This window comes from Oncorhynchus masou, chromosome 15 (genome assembly GCF_036934945.1).
Source record: "Oncorhynchus masou masou isolate Uvic2021 chromosome 15, UVic_Omas_1.1, whole genome shotgun sequence".
NCBI classification, from domain to species: domain Eukaryota; kingdom Metazoa; phylum Chordata; class Actinopteri; order Salmoniformes; family Salmonidae; genus Oncorhynchus; species Oncorhynchus masou.
Genome location: NC_088226.1, coordinates 9264581 through 9280112, shown reverse-complemented (window position 1 = coordinate 9280112; position 15532 = coordinate 9264581). Strand labels below are relative to the sequence as shown.

General features: G+C 42.3%; 2 protein-coding genes and 1 non-coding gene across 3 annotated transcripts in view; 1 reads left to right on the top strand and 2 right to left on the bottom strand.

Annotated features, from left to right (window-relative positions):
* The first annotated feature begins 197 nt into the window (after positions 1 to 197).
* LOC135555532 (NADH dehydrogenase [ubiquinone] 1 alpha subcomplex subunit 6-like) lies at positions 198 to 2335 on the top strand. Its single transcript, XM_064988051.1, has 3 exons — positions 198 to 365; positions 1746 to 1861; positions 2128 to 2335. Exons 1-3 carry the CDS (start codon positions 230 to 232, stop codon positions 2257 to 2259), a joined length of 384 nt encoding a protein of 127 aa, XP_064844123.1. The 5' UTR covers positions 198 to 229; the 3' UTR covers positions 2260 to 2335.
* A 2577-nt stretch (positions 2336 to 4912) lies between these two features.
* Positions 4913 to 11326, bottom strand: LOC135555530 (protein FAM234B-like). The gene is made up of 13 exons (XM_064988047.1): positions 11209 to 11326; positions 9603 to 10142; positions 9080 to 9202; positions 8573 to 8824; positions 8300 to 8415; positions 7951 to 8110; positions 7711 to 7849; positions 7432 to 7632; positions 6921 to 7002; positions 6656 to 6820; positions 5721 to 5841; positions 5382 to 5611; positions 4913 to 5264 (listed from the first exon to the last, which is right to left on the bottom strand). The coding sequence occupies exons 1-12, from the start codon at positions 11243 to 11245 to the stop codon at positions 5382 to 5384; spliced, it is 2166 nt and encodes a 721-aa protein (XP_064844119.1). The 5' UTR covers positions 11246 to 11326; the 3' UTR covers positions 4913 to 5264.
* Positions 11327 to 15410: 4084 nt separating this feature from the next.
* LOC135556984 (U12 minor spliceosomal RNA) overlaps positions 15411 to 15532 on the bottom strand; it is a 155-nt gene continuing 33 nt past the window's right edge. The window contains exon 1 of the small nuclear RNA XR_010458112.1: positions 15411 to 15532. This exon is cut by the window's right edge and continues 33 nt beyond it. This is a non-coding gene — a small nuclear RNA (U12 minor spliceosomal RNA).

Below are 15532 nucleotides of genomic sequence, written 5' to 3'. Positions count from 1 at the left end.
ATTCTCAGCTGATGTACACTAGTCACAGTTAGGGCTCGTCTAATGGCAGTAGTAAGGTCGGGCACTGATGTTGGGTGGTTAGTCCTGACTCGTAGTTCGATGGGGTTGAGAAAGTGAGCACACATGAAGCAGATACATGTCCCCTCTACACCAGGTGGCAGCACTAATACGTGTTTCAAATAAGAATTATTAACGATGTTAACCAGAGAAGAAGATAAAAGAAACAAACATGGCGTCCAGTGCGGCGACCCGTACAGCCTCTGCTGCTAAAGTTGTCAAACCGATTTTCAGCAGGGATCTGGATGAAGCCAAGCGCCGAGTTCGCGAACTGTATCGTGCCTGGTACAGAGAGGTTCCAAACACAGGTAAAACCAGCTCTCCTTTTGTATTAGATCCACACGAGCTGGATCCCAACGTCAAGGTCGTGTTAAGACAGCTAGCTAACGTTAACTAGCTGTAAGGCATATTTATTTAACTCATTGGCTACATATCTTGTCGATTTAAGTGCGCTAACACATACTTTCAATCTATGGCCACACTTCGCTAACGCGATGTGTCCACACTGAACAAAAATATTTTAAATTGCAACATGTAAAGTATTGGTCCCATGTTTCATGAACTGAAATAAAAGATCTCAGAAAAGTTCAACACATTTGTTTACATCCCTTTAGTGAGCATTTCTCCTTTTGCCAAGATAATCCATCCACCTGCCAGGTCAAGAAGGCGATTAAACAGCATGATCATTAGGTTCACCTTGTGTTGGCGACAGTAAAAGGCCACTAAAATGTGCAGTTTTGTCACAAAATGCCACAGATGTCTCAAATGTTGAGGGATTGTGCAATTGGCATGCTGACTACAGAGCTGTTGTCAGAGTTTAATGTTTATTTCTCTACCGTAAGCCGCCTTAAATATTGTTTTAGAGAATTTGGCTGTACGTCCAACCGGCCTCACAACCACAGACCACGTGTAACCACACCAGCCCAGGATCTCCACATCCGGTCTTCTTCAACTGCAGGATCTGAGACCAGCCACCCGGACAGCTGAGGAAACTGTGGGTTTGCACAACTGAAGTTTGTGCAGAAATTCTATCAGAAACTGTCTCAGGGAAGCTCATCTGTGTGCTTGTCGTCCTCACCAGGGTCTTGAGTTTGGCATTGTAACCGACTTCAGTGGGCAAATTCTCACCTTTGATGGCCACTTGCACGCTGGAGAAGTGTGCTCTTCACTGATCAATCCCAGTTTTAACTGTACCGGGCAGATGGCAGACAGCGTGTATGGCGTCGTGTGGGAGAGCAGTTTGCTGATGTCACCAATGTGAACAGAGTACCTCTTGGTGGGGTTATGGTGTGGGCAGGCATAAGCTACGGACACTGAACACATGCATTTTATCCATGGCAATTTGAATGGACCTTGATGAGATCCCGTGGCCCACTGTCGTGCCATTCATCCACTGCCATCACCTCATGATTCTGCATGATAATGCACTGCCCCATGTCGTAAGGATCTGTACATAATTCCTGGAAGCTGAAATGTCCCAGTTTTTCCATGGCCTACATACTCACCAGACACATCACCCATTGAGCATGTTTGGGATGCGCTGGTGTAAGATAGCATGTTCCTACATTTGCAGATAGGCCACATGATTAGCAATTTGATAAGTAGGGAGTGTGATAAGTAAATGCATTAATGTACATATTTCTTTGAGCTTGTTGTGGGAATTTTATGTCTTATGTTTTATCCCACAGTGACTACCTTTCAGCTGGACATCACAGCTCGCCAGGGAACTGACAAAGTGAGGGAGATGTTTGACAGGAACAAGCACGTCAATGACCCCCGTGTGATTGACATGCTTGTCATTAAGGTTAGTCTACTCGGCTCGCCCAAGCGGTCAATGTTCTCTCATGCAGTTAGCCTAGTTTCTTAGTGGCACGGTGGGTTAGTGGTATACTGCTAGACCGAGATACGAACTGTCTAGATAACTGGGCTGTCATGCTCTACACCATTTTACATGTGACGCATCTAAATCGTTCAAAGAAAACAACTTTGACGAGAATATTTACTAAGCTCAATGGTCACGTATCAAGTGTAGCGAGTGATGTTTCCTTTGCATACTTTTGTTTACAATAGGGTAAGATGGAGCTGCAGGAGACCATCAATGTCTGGAAGCAGAAGACCCACATTATGCGCTATTTCCATGAGACGGAGGTACCACGCCCTGCAGACTTTCTGTCCAGATTTTATGTTGGACATGACAATTGAACTGCTCCCTGTACTTTCTGTCCAGTGTAACAGAGGCTTTCCCTTATTTAACTGTAAATATACACATGATACCCAATCTTGTTAAGTCCTCATTGTACAAATGTTTTCATTTTGTGAATACAGTCATGGGACAGTTACTTCCCACTTGAAGTCGGAAGGCTCTCCTTGTGCCCTGCATAGCTTTTCCTCTGCGTTGCCACAGTAGAGGTACTTTCATGTGATACAGAAGTGTTTGTGCAAACTATCCCTTATCATCACTAAGTTCAGAAGATGGATGCTGAGACCAAGGACTATCAGTATGGTTGTCATGGACCCTGTGTTTACCCTGTACCCACTCCAATTCAATAAGCCAGTTGATAAGCCTCGGAATAGTTTAAATAGTCATGAATGACATGCCACTGACGGACACTACATATAGCTCGACTTTATTAGATCAGTTCATCAAAAACAAATGCAACAGGTTGGAATAAAAGCACCAAGGGTTCTTGATAACCTATATCAGAAACCAGATAAATAGGGACACCTATGCAGGCCTGTCGCCTGATTTAAGGCCTTCCCAAATAAATCAATATCCCTAGAATGATTGAAAGCAGAACAAATATTTCCATCAATGTAGAAGATATCACTGGCTAAATCAAAAGCAACTGATCCAAGTGTTTCCTTCTGCACACTGATCTATTTTATTTAATAAGACTTGTCTGTGCATGTATTATAACTAGGGAGGAATTAGTCTCTAAAACAGCTCTCAAATGTCATCTTTATTGCTTAAATGTTAAGAGATCAATCGTCTGAAGTTGATTTTATTGATCATTATACATACAACATACCCAGGTCATATGTTGGAGCATACAGACCCTTCAGTCATCATCATCCTCAGGGATGAAGATGACATGCTCTTCCAGCAGCACAGCAAAGTTATTGCTGATCAGAGTTCCAACATACAGGAAGGGGATCACAACCACAGCAATCCGGAAAAGGCCAAATGAGGTCTGGACAGTTGTCAACAATTCCATCACAAAAACATATCTATGTTAGCCTGCGATGCTGTGTGATTTTATAGACTGACAACCAGGATAAAATAAAACATTTGTCATAAATGATTTACATGATGCTTTACACATTTAAACAGGCATGTATTTATAACACTTCCAGTGAAATGGAGAGGTATAGGCTCACCGAGATCTTACCTGCGATTAAACATTCCTATTAAGTTATAAGTTAATTACAAATACCTTTCAGGCACCTTTACTAAATTCCTCCCTCTGCCTCTTTCATTTCATAAATGACCTGCTCATATTTTCAACAGACATCACTCACCTTCTTGGGTTCTGGCAAAATACCACCTGGTGCTGAATACACAACTGTTTGGTAATGAGTGCCTTTTCCGAATGCATTAGCATAAAACCCAGAAAATGTTGGTCCATGACTGTTTTTCAACACCAACAGTCTGGCCTGACGAACATCAAGCCTTTGACGCTCTCAGCAATGCAGAAAGAGATTATTTTGGATGCACCCAAGCACCGCCCCTGAGCCTGCGCCCTCCTTTTACTCTAATATTTCCCATGATTAATTAAGTGTTTTCATTATTATGTATTGCAAACGGAGCTGAATCCGTAGTACAGCTGTAGTACAAAACATTAAGAATTGCAGCAGTACATTTATTTCTTCATGTAATCTGTAAATGTTTTCCAGTATGTCAGCAATATTTACAAGTACCAATAGCAATAAAATGCAGTTACCATACATGGCACTCAGCAATAATGTATCATCACTACAATAGTTATTGATTAAAGAAATGTAAACCTTTCAGTAAGTAGCATATCAGTAAATACTGTTGTGGAGAGTGGGGTAGTGGGGTAAGTTGAGCCTTAAGGTTAGTTTAGCCACCCCTTGTTTCTAAGAAACCATACAACATTAATCATGTGACCAAGTAGCAGAGGCACACAAGGTCTTAACCGATGACAGTCTGAGCATGCTTAACCTATCAAGAATCTTGCAGACCAGTTTCATGGGCTTAGTACACCATTAGTATTAGTATTTTTTGCATTCATGGGCTTTGTAGCCTCATGCAGAGAACTTGCCTTTGAATTGGCACATCGAAACAACATCCCTGTCCCTGACAACTGGTCAAGAAATGGAAGGGTTAATAATATTGAATAGTGAACTATATCTGAATGTAGACATACATTTCAGATATACAATATACCACACCCCCATTCCATGAATTAAACTTTGACCTACCAGCACCCACTTAACCCAAGGTAGCTCAACCTACCCTGTCCCTACAACACCAACAGTGTTGGTTGTGCCAAGAAACCACTTTTTTTGAATGAGCTGTTTTCAAAACTTAAATGTTTACATGAATTCTGATTATTTTCAGGGATACACAACATCCTGAAATATATGTAGACATCAATGTTGGAACAAATACTGTATTTTCCTTGATGTAGTGATGCTGAATGTAAAAAAATTGCTCAACATACCCCAGAATATGTACAGACCCCCTTTACATAACTGGGTAATTCTGCTTGAACACAGACCTCAATTGCCTAATTGAAAAAGTGGATATGAGAGGTGAATGAATGTATTTGGAGGAATTAACTGGGTAATTGCCTCTCATTCTGTAGATTAAAAATATACTAAACGAACCATTCAAATCATTGTGCTTGATCTCCAGACGTTTCTTCTATGTACTTACTTACATATTTTGATTTCCATTCACCCCAAACAAGGTAAATAGTCATTGATATATTAAATTCAATAAAAAGGACTGGTCATAAATAAATAAGTCAACTCATAATATATACACATATAATACAAATAGAGCAAAATAAATATTTTTCAGCAAGTGTGATGAGTAATAATAGTAATTAAAATCGTACTTTGGACAAAAGTGGAAATGTAAACAGCTTGAGATAAATCTCCTTCACTTGGTGTTTCCACAGGTTTGGTCCCACCAGTGGTTTCCCTCGGATCATGTAGAACCAGCAAATGATAACTCCTCTCTACACAGGAAAACAAAACTATGTGTTTCGTCATCTGAAACTATACAGACACCACAAACATCATGTCATATAAAGCATATTCTGGACATACTTAGCTATGTTCCCTCCCCTTTTTACCTAATGGTTTTTGAAGGTGAGACGCCTGAAGAACTTGTTTATCTCAAATACTCCAGGTCTGACTGGTACCCCTGCGGTGCTGCTCTCTCCCAGCCTCACAATCTGTCCAGCAGTGATTGCTGTCCTGAGGCTCATGCTCTTCACCACCCGAGACCCAGGTCCCAGGCCAGAGGTAGGCCGGGAGGACACGGTAATGTAGGAGGCATCCTTCTGCGGCTCCTGGTAACTCACTAAGACAGAGAAAAGGGGAGAAACAGTTGTTGATCAGCAGTGCTACTAACAACAGCCATAATCATATGCACAATTATAAAATAATAAATACAGCACATCACGCATCACCTGCAGCAGTAAGAATGGTGTCTGTGGTGCTGGCGAGCTCCAGGAGGATTGTGGGATATGCAGGATGTAACATGAAGAGCTTTCGGATGACTGGCATGGCTTGAACCGCCCCTGGTGCCACCTGTTAACAGAGCAAGTCTTAAAATAGATTTCAACTACTGAACCTCATAGTACGATAGGCACAAATGTCATCCTTTACCTATCGGGTTGGGGTTAATTCCACAAATTACAGGAGACACCAAAAGGGACTTTCTATCTTCCGACTGCCAACCTGAACATTGACTATTGTTAACATCCTGGCAGCAGGGTTCTGGTTAATTCCACTAATTCAATTCTAATTAAATTCTCTCTTCCTGTAAATTCAAATTAAATTTTTGTCAATTATCCAAAGTGTCTGCTAAAGGACTACGGTCAGTCTTAGAATTCAGAGATAATTCAATTCCTCTCAATTCCAATGCTAGGTAAATTCCAAGAATTGAATTCCCAATTGAATATTATCCCTAACAATTCCACAAATTACATTCCGAAATTAAATTCCCTCAGGCTTTCCAGCTGATCATATCAATATCCATACAGCTTAGCTATACTGGAAATATTGAAATACAACTTTAAATGATTTTAAACAAATCCTGCAGTACATTTTTCAATACTAACTGCATTAATTCCATTAACTGGAAAATGTACAAATATTAAATTCCAATTCAAATAGTTCAAACAGTCTAATTCCAATTCCATAACTTGACGATTGTTGAAATTTGAATTCAACATAAATTCTCCACTTCATGAGTGAATTCAAATATTTAATTGCAATTTCAAATTAAATTGGAATTGACCCCAACCCTTGTGCCTATACCACTGAAGGATGAACAAACATAACACGTTCTCTCGTAGAAAATGTATTCCTGCTCCTTGTCAGGATTCAACAAGGGACTCACAGTTGTCTTGGTGAGGTTCTTTGGTGGTCTGACAGGGTCACCGGCCCAGAAAAGGAAAGCTGATTGACCAGATGTCATGATTGAGGTACCTTCCAGGTCAAGGCGTGGACAAATAAACTCTGTCTCCCACAGACTACGCCCACTGGCTCCATCAACCACCTGAACCTGAGATCACAGAGAGATGGATGGTCATCTTTGTAAATATGTACAACTGTCTGAGAAGTATAATAGCTATAGGTGTAAGTGTTTGTAGAAGAGATTATACTTTTCTCATTCTAGGGGCTCCAGACTTCTGTATGAGGAGATCTGGGATTCCATCATCGTTGAATTGGCCTGGTGCTGGACGACTGAGACAATAATAAATTATTCAGGTTATTGTAGCTCTATAACTTTATAGGGCAGGGTTTTCAAACCTCTCCTTCAGGGATCCCCAGTCGTTCCATATATTTGAACTATTCTAGAGCTAGCACACCCAATTCAACTTGTCAGCAAATTACCAAGCCCTTGATTAGGTCAAGTATTTGAGCTAGTTCAGGGCTACAACTAAATTGTGAAACTTCTGGGGGTCTCCGAGGAGAGGTTTGAAAACCACTATTATAGGGTATTACTTTATAGTTTGAGATATTGATATCTGTATTGTTGGGAAAAGAGCTTGCAAGAAATGCACTTCACTGCACTTGTGCACGTGACAAAACTTGAAGCTATCCCTTTTATGGTTAGTCATATACACCCTAATGATAAACTTCTCCATATATCATGGTGACCATATTTCCTACCTGTGTATGGCTGAGGAGGTAAGAGTCCACTCGGTGTGTGCGTCCTTCTCTCTCAGCACAGAGAGCTTGCTGGAGAGCTTGCCACACACCAGTACCCAGTCACTGCGGCTGGAGTTGAGATTGGAGATGGAGTCCAGGCTGTTGTGGTTGTTACACAAGCCAGCCACTAGGGGGACCAAGAACTCCACTTGCTCAGTTCCACTGGACAGAGAAAGTCAAACAGTCGCTCAAACAGGCACTCTATTGTAATTGTGTAACCAAGCACTTTCTTAGCCTTACCTGGAGATGTGTATGAGGGAGGAGTTGGTTTTCCTAAGCTTTTCCCAGCCAGGTTCCTTCAGTCTTAGACCAGGGGATATTGGTGTTTTTCCAGTAGCCCGAGTGTAAATATCTCCCAGGGATACAGCCTCGACAGTGCCTGAGTTAGTATAGCAGATACATTATCAGACATTTAGTCATTTCAAATAAGAAACATATTTTTTCAAAGTCACTGTGCTTGATATAAAATGAATCCCTTACCTAGACCAAATAGAATGTAATATGCCCCCAGATGTGTCTCATGAAACAGGGGACCGATCAGCTTTCCAGAGACATTAAATGTTGTGAGGTTAAAGGTCACGGGATGTCCAAGCATAGCTCCAGTCAGCCCAGACAGCAGGAGCAGTGAGAGGTCAGACACCTGAAAATAAGTTTGAGACAGTTTGATGGGAGCATTCTAGACTGACTGGAAAATTAGTGTTGTTAACACAGTGACTGACGATTTGGGAGTATGGTCTATATTGTAATAATAATAATATGATTTATATAATAACAATTGTCTTATTACAGCAATAAATATGTATAGGTGCCAAGCCAGAGATTGTCATACCTGGTCAGCAGGTAAAGTGGCAATCAGCAAGTCAGGAACAGAGTCACCTTGGAGATCTGGCAGGGAAACTGCCTGGGACTGGATCTCCCCTGGTGCTACTGACCACAGCTTCTTCCCTGAGGAGGAAAATACAATAGGTTACTCCTTAATGAAAAATAAAACTATTAACTACAACACATTATTGATACATCTACACAACTGCTAAAATGTTCATGCTTGTAGCTGAGAAACTGAACCATTAAAAGCCATGCATTTCTGTGGTTGTTGTCTGACCTGTGGTGCCGTTGACAGCAGTGAGGTGTGCAGACTCGATGAGCAGACACACGGGGCCGCGAGCTCTGTCTCTCTGGGCAGATAGGGGAATGGCGCTGTTGGGGAGGGCTCTGAGGGCAGCACCCCCTGCTGGCAGTGGTGATGGGTGGGCTTCGTACTGCAGCCCACACTGGATGGACTCCACAGGTTCCCTGAGGGCCCTCCTCCAAAGCACCTCACCATTGAATGCAGATAGGGCCACCACACTGTACTCTGGGAGAGACAGAGAGGGAGAAAGAGAAGGGGGTAAAGGTGGTTGGGGTTTATTACGTGTGGCAAATTGTGTGTTCTCAGCAGTTTACTGGGGCTAGCAGGATTAGATATGGAGATTAATATTACATAATCACTGGTAGATTTTTATGGTGTACAGTGAGGAGGTGAGCTTGAGAGAGAATAACGCCTAAAAATGAGGGTTGAAAATATCCTTTTCGTTACTATGACAATGTCCCTTGCTGTTTCCATAGATACCTTTGTTGTTCCCCGCAGAACTGGAGAGATGGGTATTGTTGCTCTTTTGAGTGACTCCTATTAGCACATCCTCAACTGAATCATTGTCAACATCCCACAGTGCAAGAGGAGGTGGGGTAACACCTAAAGAAGAAGAAAACCACTGTTACAGACAGGAACGGTTTGTAACTACTATTTACTAAACTAGACCTGCGGTTGCATTGCTAACATGCTATTATAATAATCACGGTAATGTGTAATCATAGTAATCCAGACTGTAATATCCACCCCTGACAAAGACAGTCAGCTAAATCTGAGTTTTGTGTTCTCAACTGCTTTCTCATACAGTTGACTTTGTTGTAATGTTGACTGTGTGCTTATCTAAAGCACGAGTGTACTCAGAGTCTGACCAGTTGGACCTGACCTGTAGTTCTCTCTTTCTCTGCTGTGAGGGAGAGGTGTATTGGTATCAGCAACCAGCAACATACGGGTAAACTGTAGTCTGTTTCATGTGTATTGTTTATACATTAGACTCCTCACTCACCTCCCACGTGATCACCCAGCTCTTTCTCCCACTGTGGCCGTTTGTCCAGTTCCCCATGCTGACAAGGCACCAGAAAGGCACACAGCAGCACCACCAGCATGGCACAGACCAGAGGCACCAGGAAAAACGCTGCCTGGATGGCTCCCCTCACCTTAGCCTTCTTCCCGTCCGGGTCAGCACTGGCACTGACACCCAATCCAGGGCCACCAGAGGCCCCAAGCCCTCCTCCATCCTCTTCTCCCTCATCCCTATTTGTCTCCCTCTGGCTCCAGTACTGCATGCCCTTCTCCTCTCTCTCCTGCCTCTTTTTTCCTGGGAGCCGTTCTCTCCACTCATCATCGTCCTCCTCTGCCTCATCTTCATCCCCTACGAGCCTCCCTGTTCTGCTCCCTCTCAGCTCTGAGGTACCTGTACCTATGCAGTTGCCCCTCCCCAGGCCATTGCGGGGATAGTTGAGGACCAGGTCGTCCTCCTCGCTCTCGTCCTCACTGTCGGCCTGAGTGAGGGGGTCATACTCTCCAAGCTCCGAGCCCTTCTTCCCTGTGAGGGACATACACACAAAGACACACACAGTTAACCTTTTACTGCAGTGGGCTAAATCAGGGTTACAGAGTTGTTTTGGTAGTCTTAAACAAATCTACGTTGAAACAAAAGTATACACTTCACACACATGGTTATGGGCTTAAAAAAATGAAGACACCTGTACATGTCAGATATAGAGTTGAAATGTATTACATTTTGAGTTTGCATCCCAATATAACACTTAATATAGATCACAGAAGACTGAACTAACAAAACCATATGACCTAGAAACACTGGATAATGTTTATTAATTATGTTATTCTGACAAATATTAATAACATTCCACCCTTGAGGCCACTAGAGCTCGATTTGGTAATTTGACTGCAGGACAGGGGTCTACAGATCTGTTCTGGAAACAAAGCCCAGGTGAATGATCTGATAGAGCATGGTGGTGCCTGAAAGAACGATAGGCATCCCAAAAGGCCCGGGAAGTTACTCAAATATAGTTTATTTTAACACCAAATGAATGATGTCCTACCCTGGTCCCAGATCTGTTTGTACCCTTGCCGACTCTATTGCTCATTGTTTGGCATGACAATAATTGCCAAGTTAAATGAAGGACCCCCATTACATGGCCTTATATGTAGTTATTTGTTGAACACAATATTTAAGCAAGTAGCTAAATATGTTATAACAGTATTATGACAGTGAGCACTGAACAATCAAGCGACTTCGATGTGGCACCTTAATGTACTGTACAGTAGCTAGCTCGTGTGGCACATAGGATTGTGAATGATGCAATGTTTTTCTATTAAAAGCTTGAAAAGAAACGAAATATCAAACATTGAAAATAAGTGTCGATTTTCACCTCTCAATTCTGGACTGTCATAAACAAATAAAAAACAGATTTTGTGTTATTGCAATCAGCATTACTGTGGCTAGCTGGCTGGCCGAGCTAGCTCACATGAGCTAACAGAATGACACCAAAACAACAATGAGACACGACTGGTACAAAGACTACACAACATCCTTTTCACCTAATCAATCATATCTATTTCACAAATAATTGCAACGCATCTCTTACCAGGCAATTTGAGAGCACGGGACAAAGCTGCAGCCATTGCAAATTGTAACGGCGCTGTGCTACAGAATTTATCCTCTCATCAGACGGAGGCGCCAAAGAACTGTTGTGTGTGTGCGTGTGTGTGCCACACTGTGTGGACGTTTCGGGACTGTAGCGAGTGCATTCTGGGATACAACGTTTTTAATTACCAAACACAGTCGCAGAGGGGAAGAGGCTAAATCAGTAGATGCTATTTAGCAGTTGGGTGTGTCCATGGATGCAAAGGGAAGCCAGGCTTCCCTCATAAAAATGTACTAATAAAGAAACGTATGTATTTTCCGCCTCTCTGTGTTTTCATAATTGTCTTTCAATGCGCAAGAGGCTGGACGTAACTCACCGGAGAAAGTATCCGAGAGAGCAAAACAGCGCCCCTCTTTATCTGTATGTGTAGGCCACCTATCTCGTGCGGTCTGGTCATAACGGGTATGACATTTCTACCGCCGGTAGTATTGAATGCAAGCGAAGCCAGCGAGCGAGCATTTTGTCCCCCTTGATTAAAAAAATCGAATAAAATAATAGCCCATCAGCGCTGAGATAAACTCCAAAAAGGTGTCAAGGGAAGACAGTTTAGGTGAGTCAACATGTTTTTTTCTTCTTGCATGAACGCACAAACACACATACAAATCAGAACCATGGACAGCTACATCATATTTAACTTACATTGATTGGACTAAATTGTTTTTGGTATATTTTAGTTGTCCCTGTATTAGACTAAGCATAGGTGATTTGATGGTGTTGAAATGTCGAAGTTGAAATGGTGCTGAAATAGTGGAGGCAGCACATGTTTTCATTGCGACTTGCAGTAACTCTCTGTTACTAAATCAATAGTTGTTTAGTAGTCCGAAAATGTCGGAAACAGCAATATTCTTTGTGGACTTTACAGGACAGAGATTACTCTCCGGTTTTGTGATGAAACAAAGGAGTGGTTGAATTTATTCTGACACTATGTCTTCTTATTGTCTCTGCCTTAGGCATACATCCCAGCACAATGCATATGAACTTACAAGTTAAAGAACAAACAACGCAATTATCACAACGCATACACTATATATACAAAGGTATGTGGACACTCCTTCAAATGATTGGAATTGGCTATTTCAGCCACACCCATTGCTGACAGGTGTATAAAATCAAGCACACTGCCATGTAATCTCCATAGACAAACATTGGCAGTGGTGGCCTTACTGAAGAGCTCAGTGACTTTCAACGTGGCACCGTCATAGGATGCCTGTTTCCAACAAGTTGGTTTGTGAAATTTTTGCCCTGCTAGAGCTGCCCCGGTCAACTGTAAGTGCTGTTATTGTGAAGTGGAAACATCTAGGAGCAACAGCGGCTCAGCCGCAAAGTGGTAGGCAACACAAGCTCATAAAACTGCTTAGTGCTGAAGTGTGTAGCGTGTAAAATGGTCTGTCCTCGGTTGCAACACTCACTACCAAGTTCCAAACTGCCACTGGAAGCAACATCAGCACAAGAACTATAATCCAGGAGTTTCGTGAAATGGGTTTTCCATGGCCGAGCAACTGGAGTGGTGTAAAGCTCGCCGCCATTGGACTCTGGAGCAGTGGGAAAGCATTCTCTGGAGTGATGAATCACACTTCACCATCTGGCAGTCTGATGGACAAATCTGGATTTGGCGGATGCCAGGAGAACGCTACCTACCTCAAAGCATAGTGCCAACTGTAAAGTTTGGAGGAGGAGGAATAATGGTCTGGGGCTGTTTTCATGGTTCGGGCTAGTCCCTTAGTTCCAGTGGAGGGAAATCTTAACACTACAGCATACAATGACATTCTAGACGATTCTGTGCTTCCAACTTTGTGGTAACAGTTTTGTGATGGTCTTTTCCTGTTTCAGCATGACTATGCCCCTTTGCACAAAGTGAGGTCCATACAGATGGTTTGTTGAGATTGGTGTGGAAGAACTTGACTTGCCTGCACAGAACCTTGACCCGAATACCATCGAACACCTTTGGGATGAATTGTAATGTTGACTGAGAGCCAGGCCTAATGCTCTAGTGGCTGAAAGGAAACAAGTCCCCACAGCAATGTTCCACTATCTAGTGGAAAGCCTTCTCTGAACAGTGGGCTGTTATTTTTTTATTTAACCTTTATTTAATTAGGCTAGTCAGTTAAGAACAAATTCTTATTTACAATGACCGCCTACACCGGCCAAACCCGGACAACGCTGGGCCAATTGTGCCCTGCCCTATGGGACTCCCAATCACGGCCGGTTGTGATACAGACAGGAATCAAACCAGGGTGTCTATAGTGACGCCTTAAATACCGAGATGCGGTGCCTTAGACCGCTGTGCCAAAGGGGACCAACTCCACATTAATGCCCATGATTTTAGAATGATATGTTCGACAAGCAGGTGTCCACATACTTTTTTCAACTGATGTATGTTGTCGTTTTTTCTGGCTTGGCTTTCCCAGTGATTTTACTCACGCATCTCTACTGCTCTTTAGTGGTTATTAGTACCAGACATGGTTAGAATCTATACCGCCTCTGGTTATTACCCCTCCATGAAATGACTGACAAACAAACATAATTAACAGTTTTACTGACTTTTATGGTGCATTAATGGAGCCTTGTTTCATTACGGACTGGAAAGGAGGCTACAAAATAAAATGTTGTGTTTGAAATTATATTTCACCACATGAGAGACCTTTCACATTGATTCATCTGATTTTGCCTGTGTCCAGCTCTGCATGGGAAGGTGTTTTACCACTTGGCTGTGGTAGGTCTGGTAGTGACAGTAGGATGGATTGAGAAAATACAGATATGGGACACAAATACAAGGCATCATACTTAGTCATGCTCACACATGGTCAGGAAGGAAATTATATGACAAATAATGATCAGTTAAAAATAATCTACTATATCATGTCCTTGACACCGTCACCGACACACACACACACACACACACACACACACACACACACACACACACACACACACACACACACACACACACACACACACACACACACACACACACACACACACACACACACACACACACACACACACACACACAGAGAGCTCTGTATGCTTCTATAACTGTATAGAGACATTTTGGTTTTACAGTGTTTCTACCTTTTTGGTGGCCTACCATTTTTTTTGTAAATATATATATACAATATTGCCACCTCGTGGCACAAAGTTAAATGCACTCGGGTTTTGGTGGAAATTCCGGAAACAATTTCTGGTCGGTTACTAGTAGGTTTCCATCGACAACAGATTTTAATGTGAATATTTAAGTATCCGTATAAAGAAAATATGCGCATTTTCCCACCAGTGGTGTTTCCAAGAAACTGACTTGTTGCTAATAAAAATCTGGGCGTGATGACGTATTTTAATATTTATTGGAAAGGAGCGTCAATAATCACCGCGCACTTTCACCACCCTGTGAAATTCATCATAAATGATTTAATCTGTAGCCTAATAAACTGCATGGTTTCTCAAATCGTAGTGGGAGGGGCGCCCATCACGTCATCTTCGTGTGACTCCCAAGTTTAGTTTGATATGATGGTTACTAGATCAATATTTGCGAATATTTCCATATTGTGGGTGCCACAGGCACTGGGGGACGAGGAGCGGTGTACGCATCGTTTTTGACTACTTTAGTGATGGGGGCTGACATAGTGAAAGGGCAGCCCAGGGTGCCAGGCTACAGTCCCATATTACTCATCTAAAAACCGTGGATGGAAACATGGTTATTAGCTAGGTTTCTAACCAAGTGGCAACATATGCATATATTCCCAAATCAGCAAAAAGAAAATATGATAATTTTCTCACCAGCGGTTTGTTTCCACTAAACTGACTTGTTGAACATCAAAATCACTGCGTGATGACGTGCAAACATTCGATTTTAAAAGTTAAAGTTCAAATGTGTTTTCGTCGCATTTGTTCAATAGCAAATGTGCCTACTCGGTCAAATTTATTTTTTTAATACAGTATGACATTATCCGCATAAATCTGATGATGGAATGTGGTTAGAGAAATAGACGGCAGGGATGTTCTTTATGTTGAAAAAGGTTTTGTAGAAGGTGCAGTAAGTACTATTATAGTACGTTACAATCATGGAAAATATAATTCCATTCTGGTTCTGTGTAACCTTATATCAGTAGTATCCCGAAAGGGGTTTATATTTTACATGAGAGGTCGGGGCAGATCCATGTCCCGCAAGGCATCTCACAAAGTAGGCGAGTCACCTAAACAAGCGGACCTGTACCCGTTCAAAAATTAATCTCGCAAATCTAGGCGAGGACACGGGCGTCACCCCGCG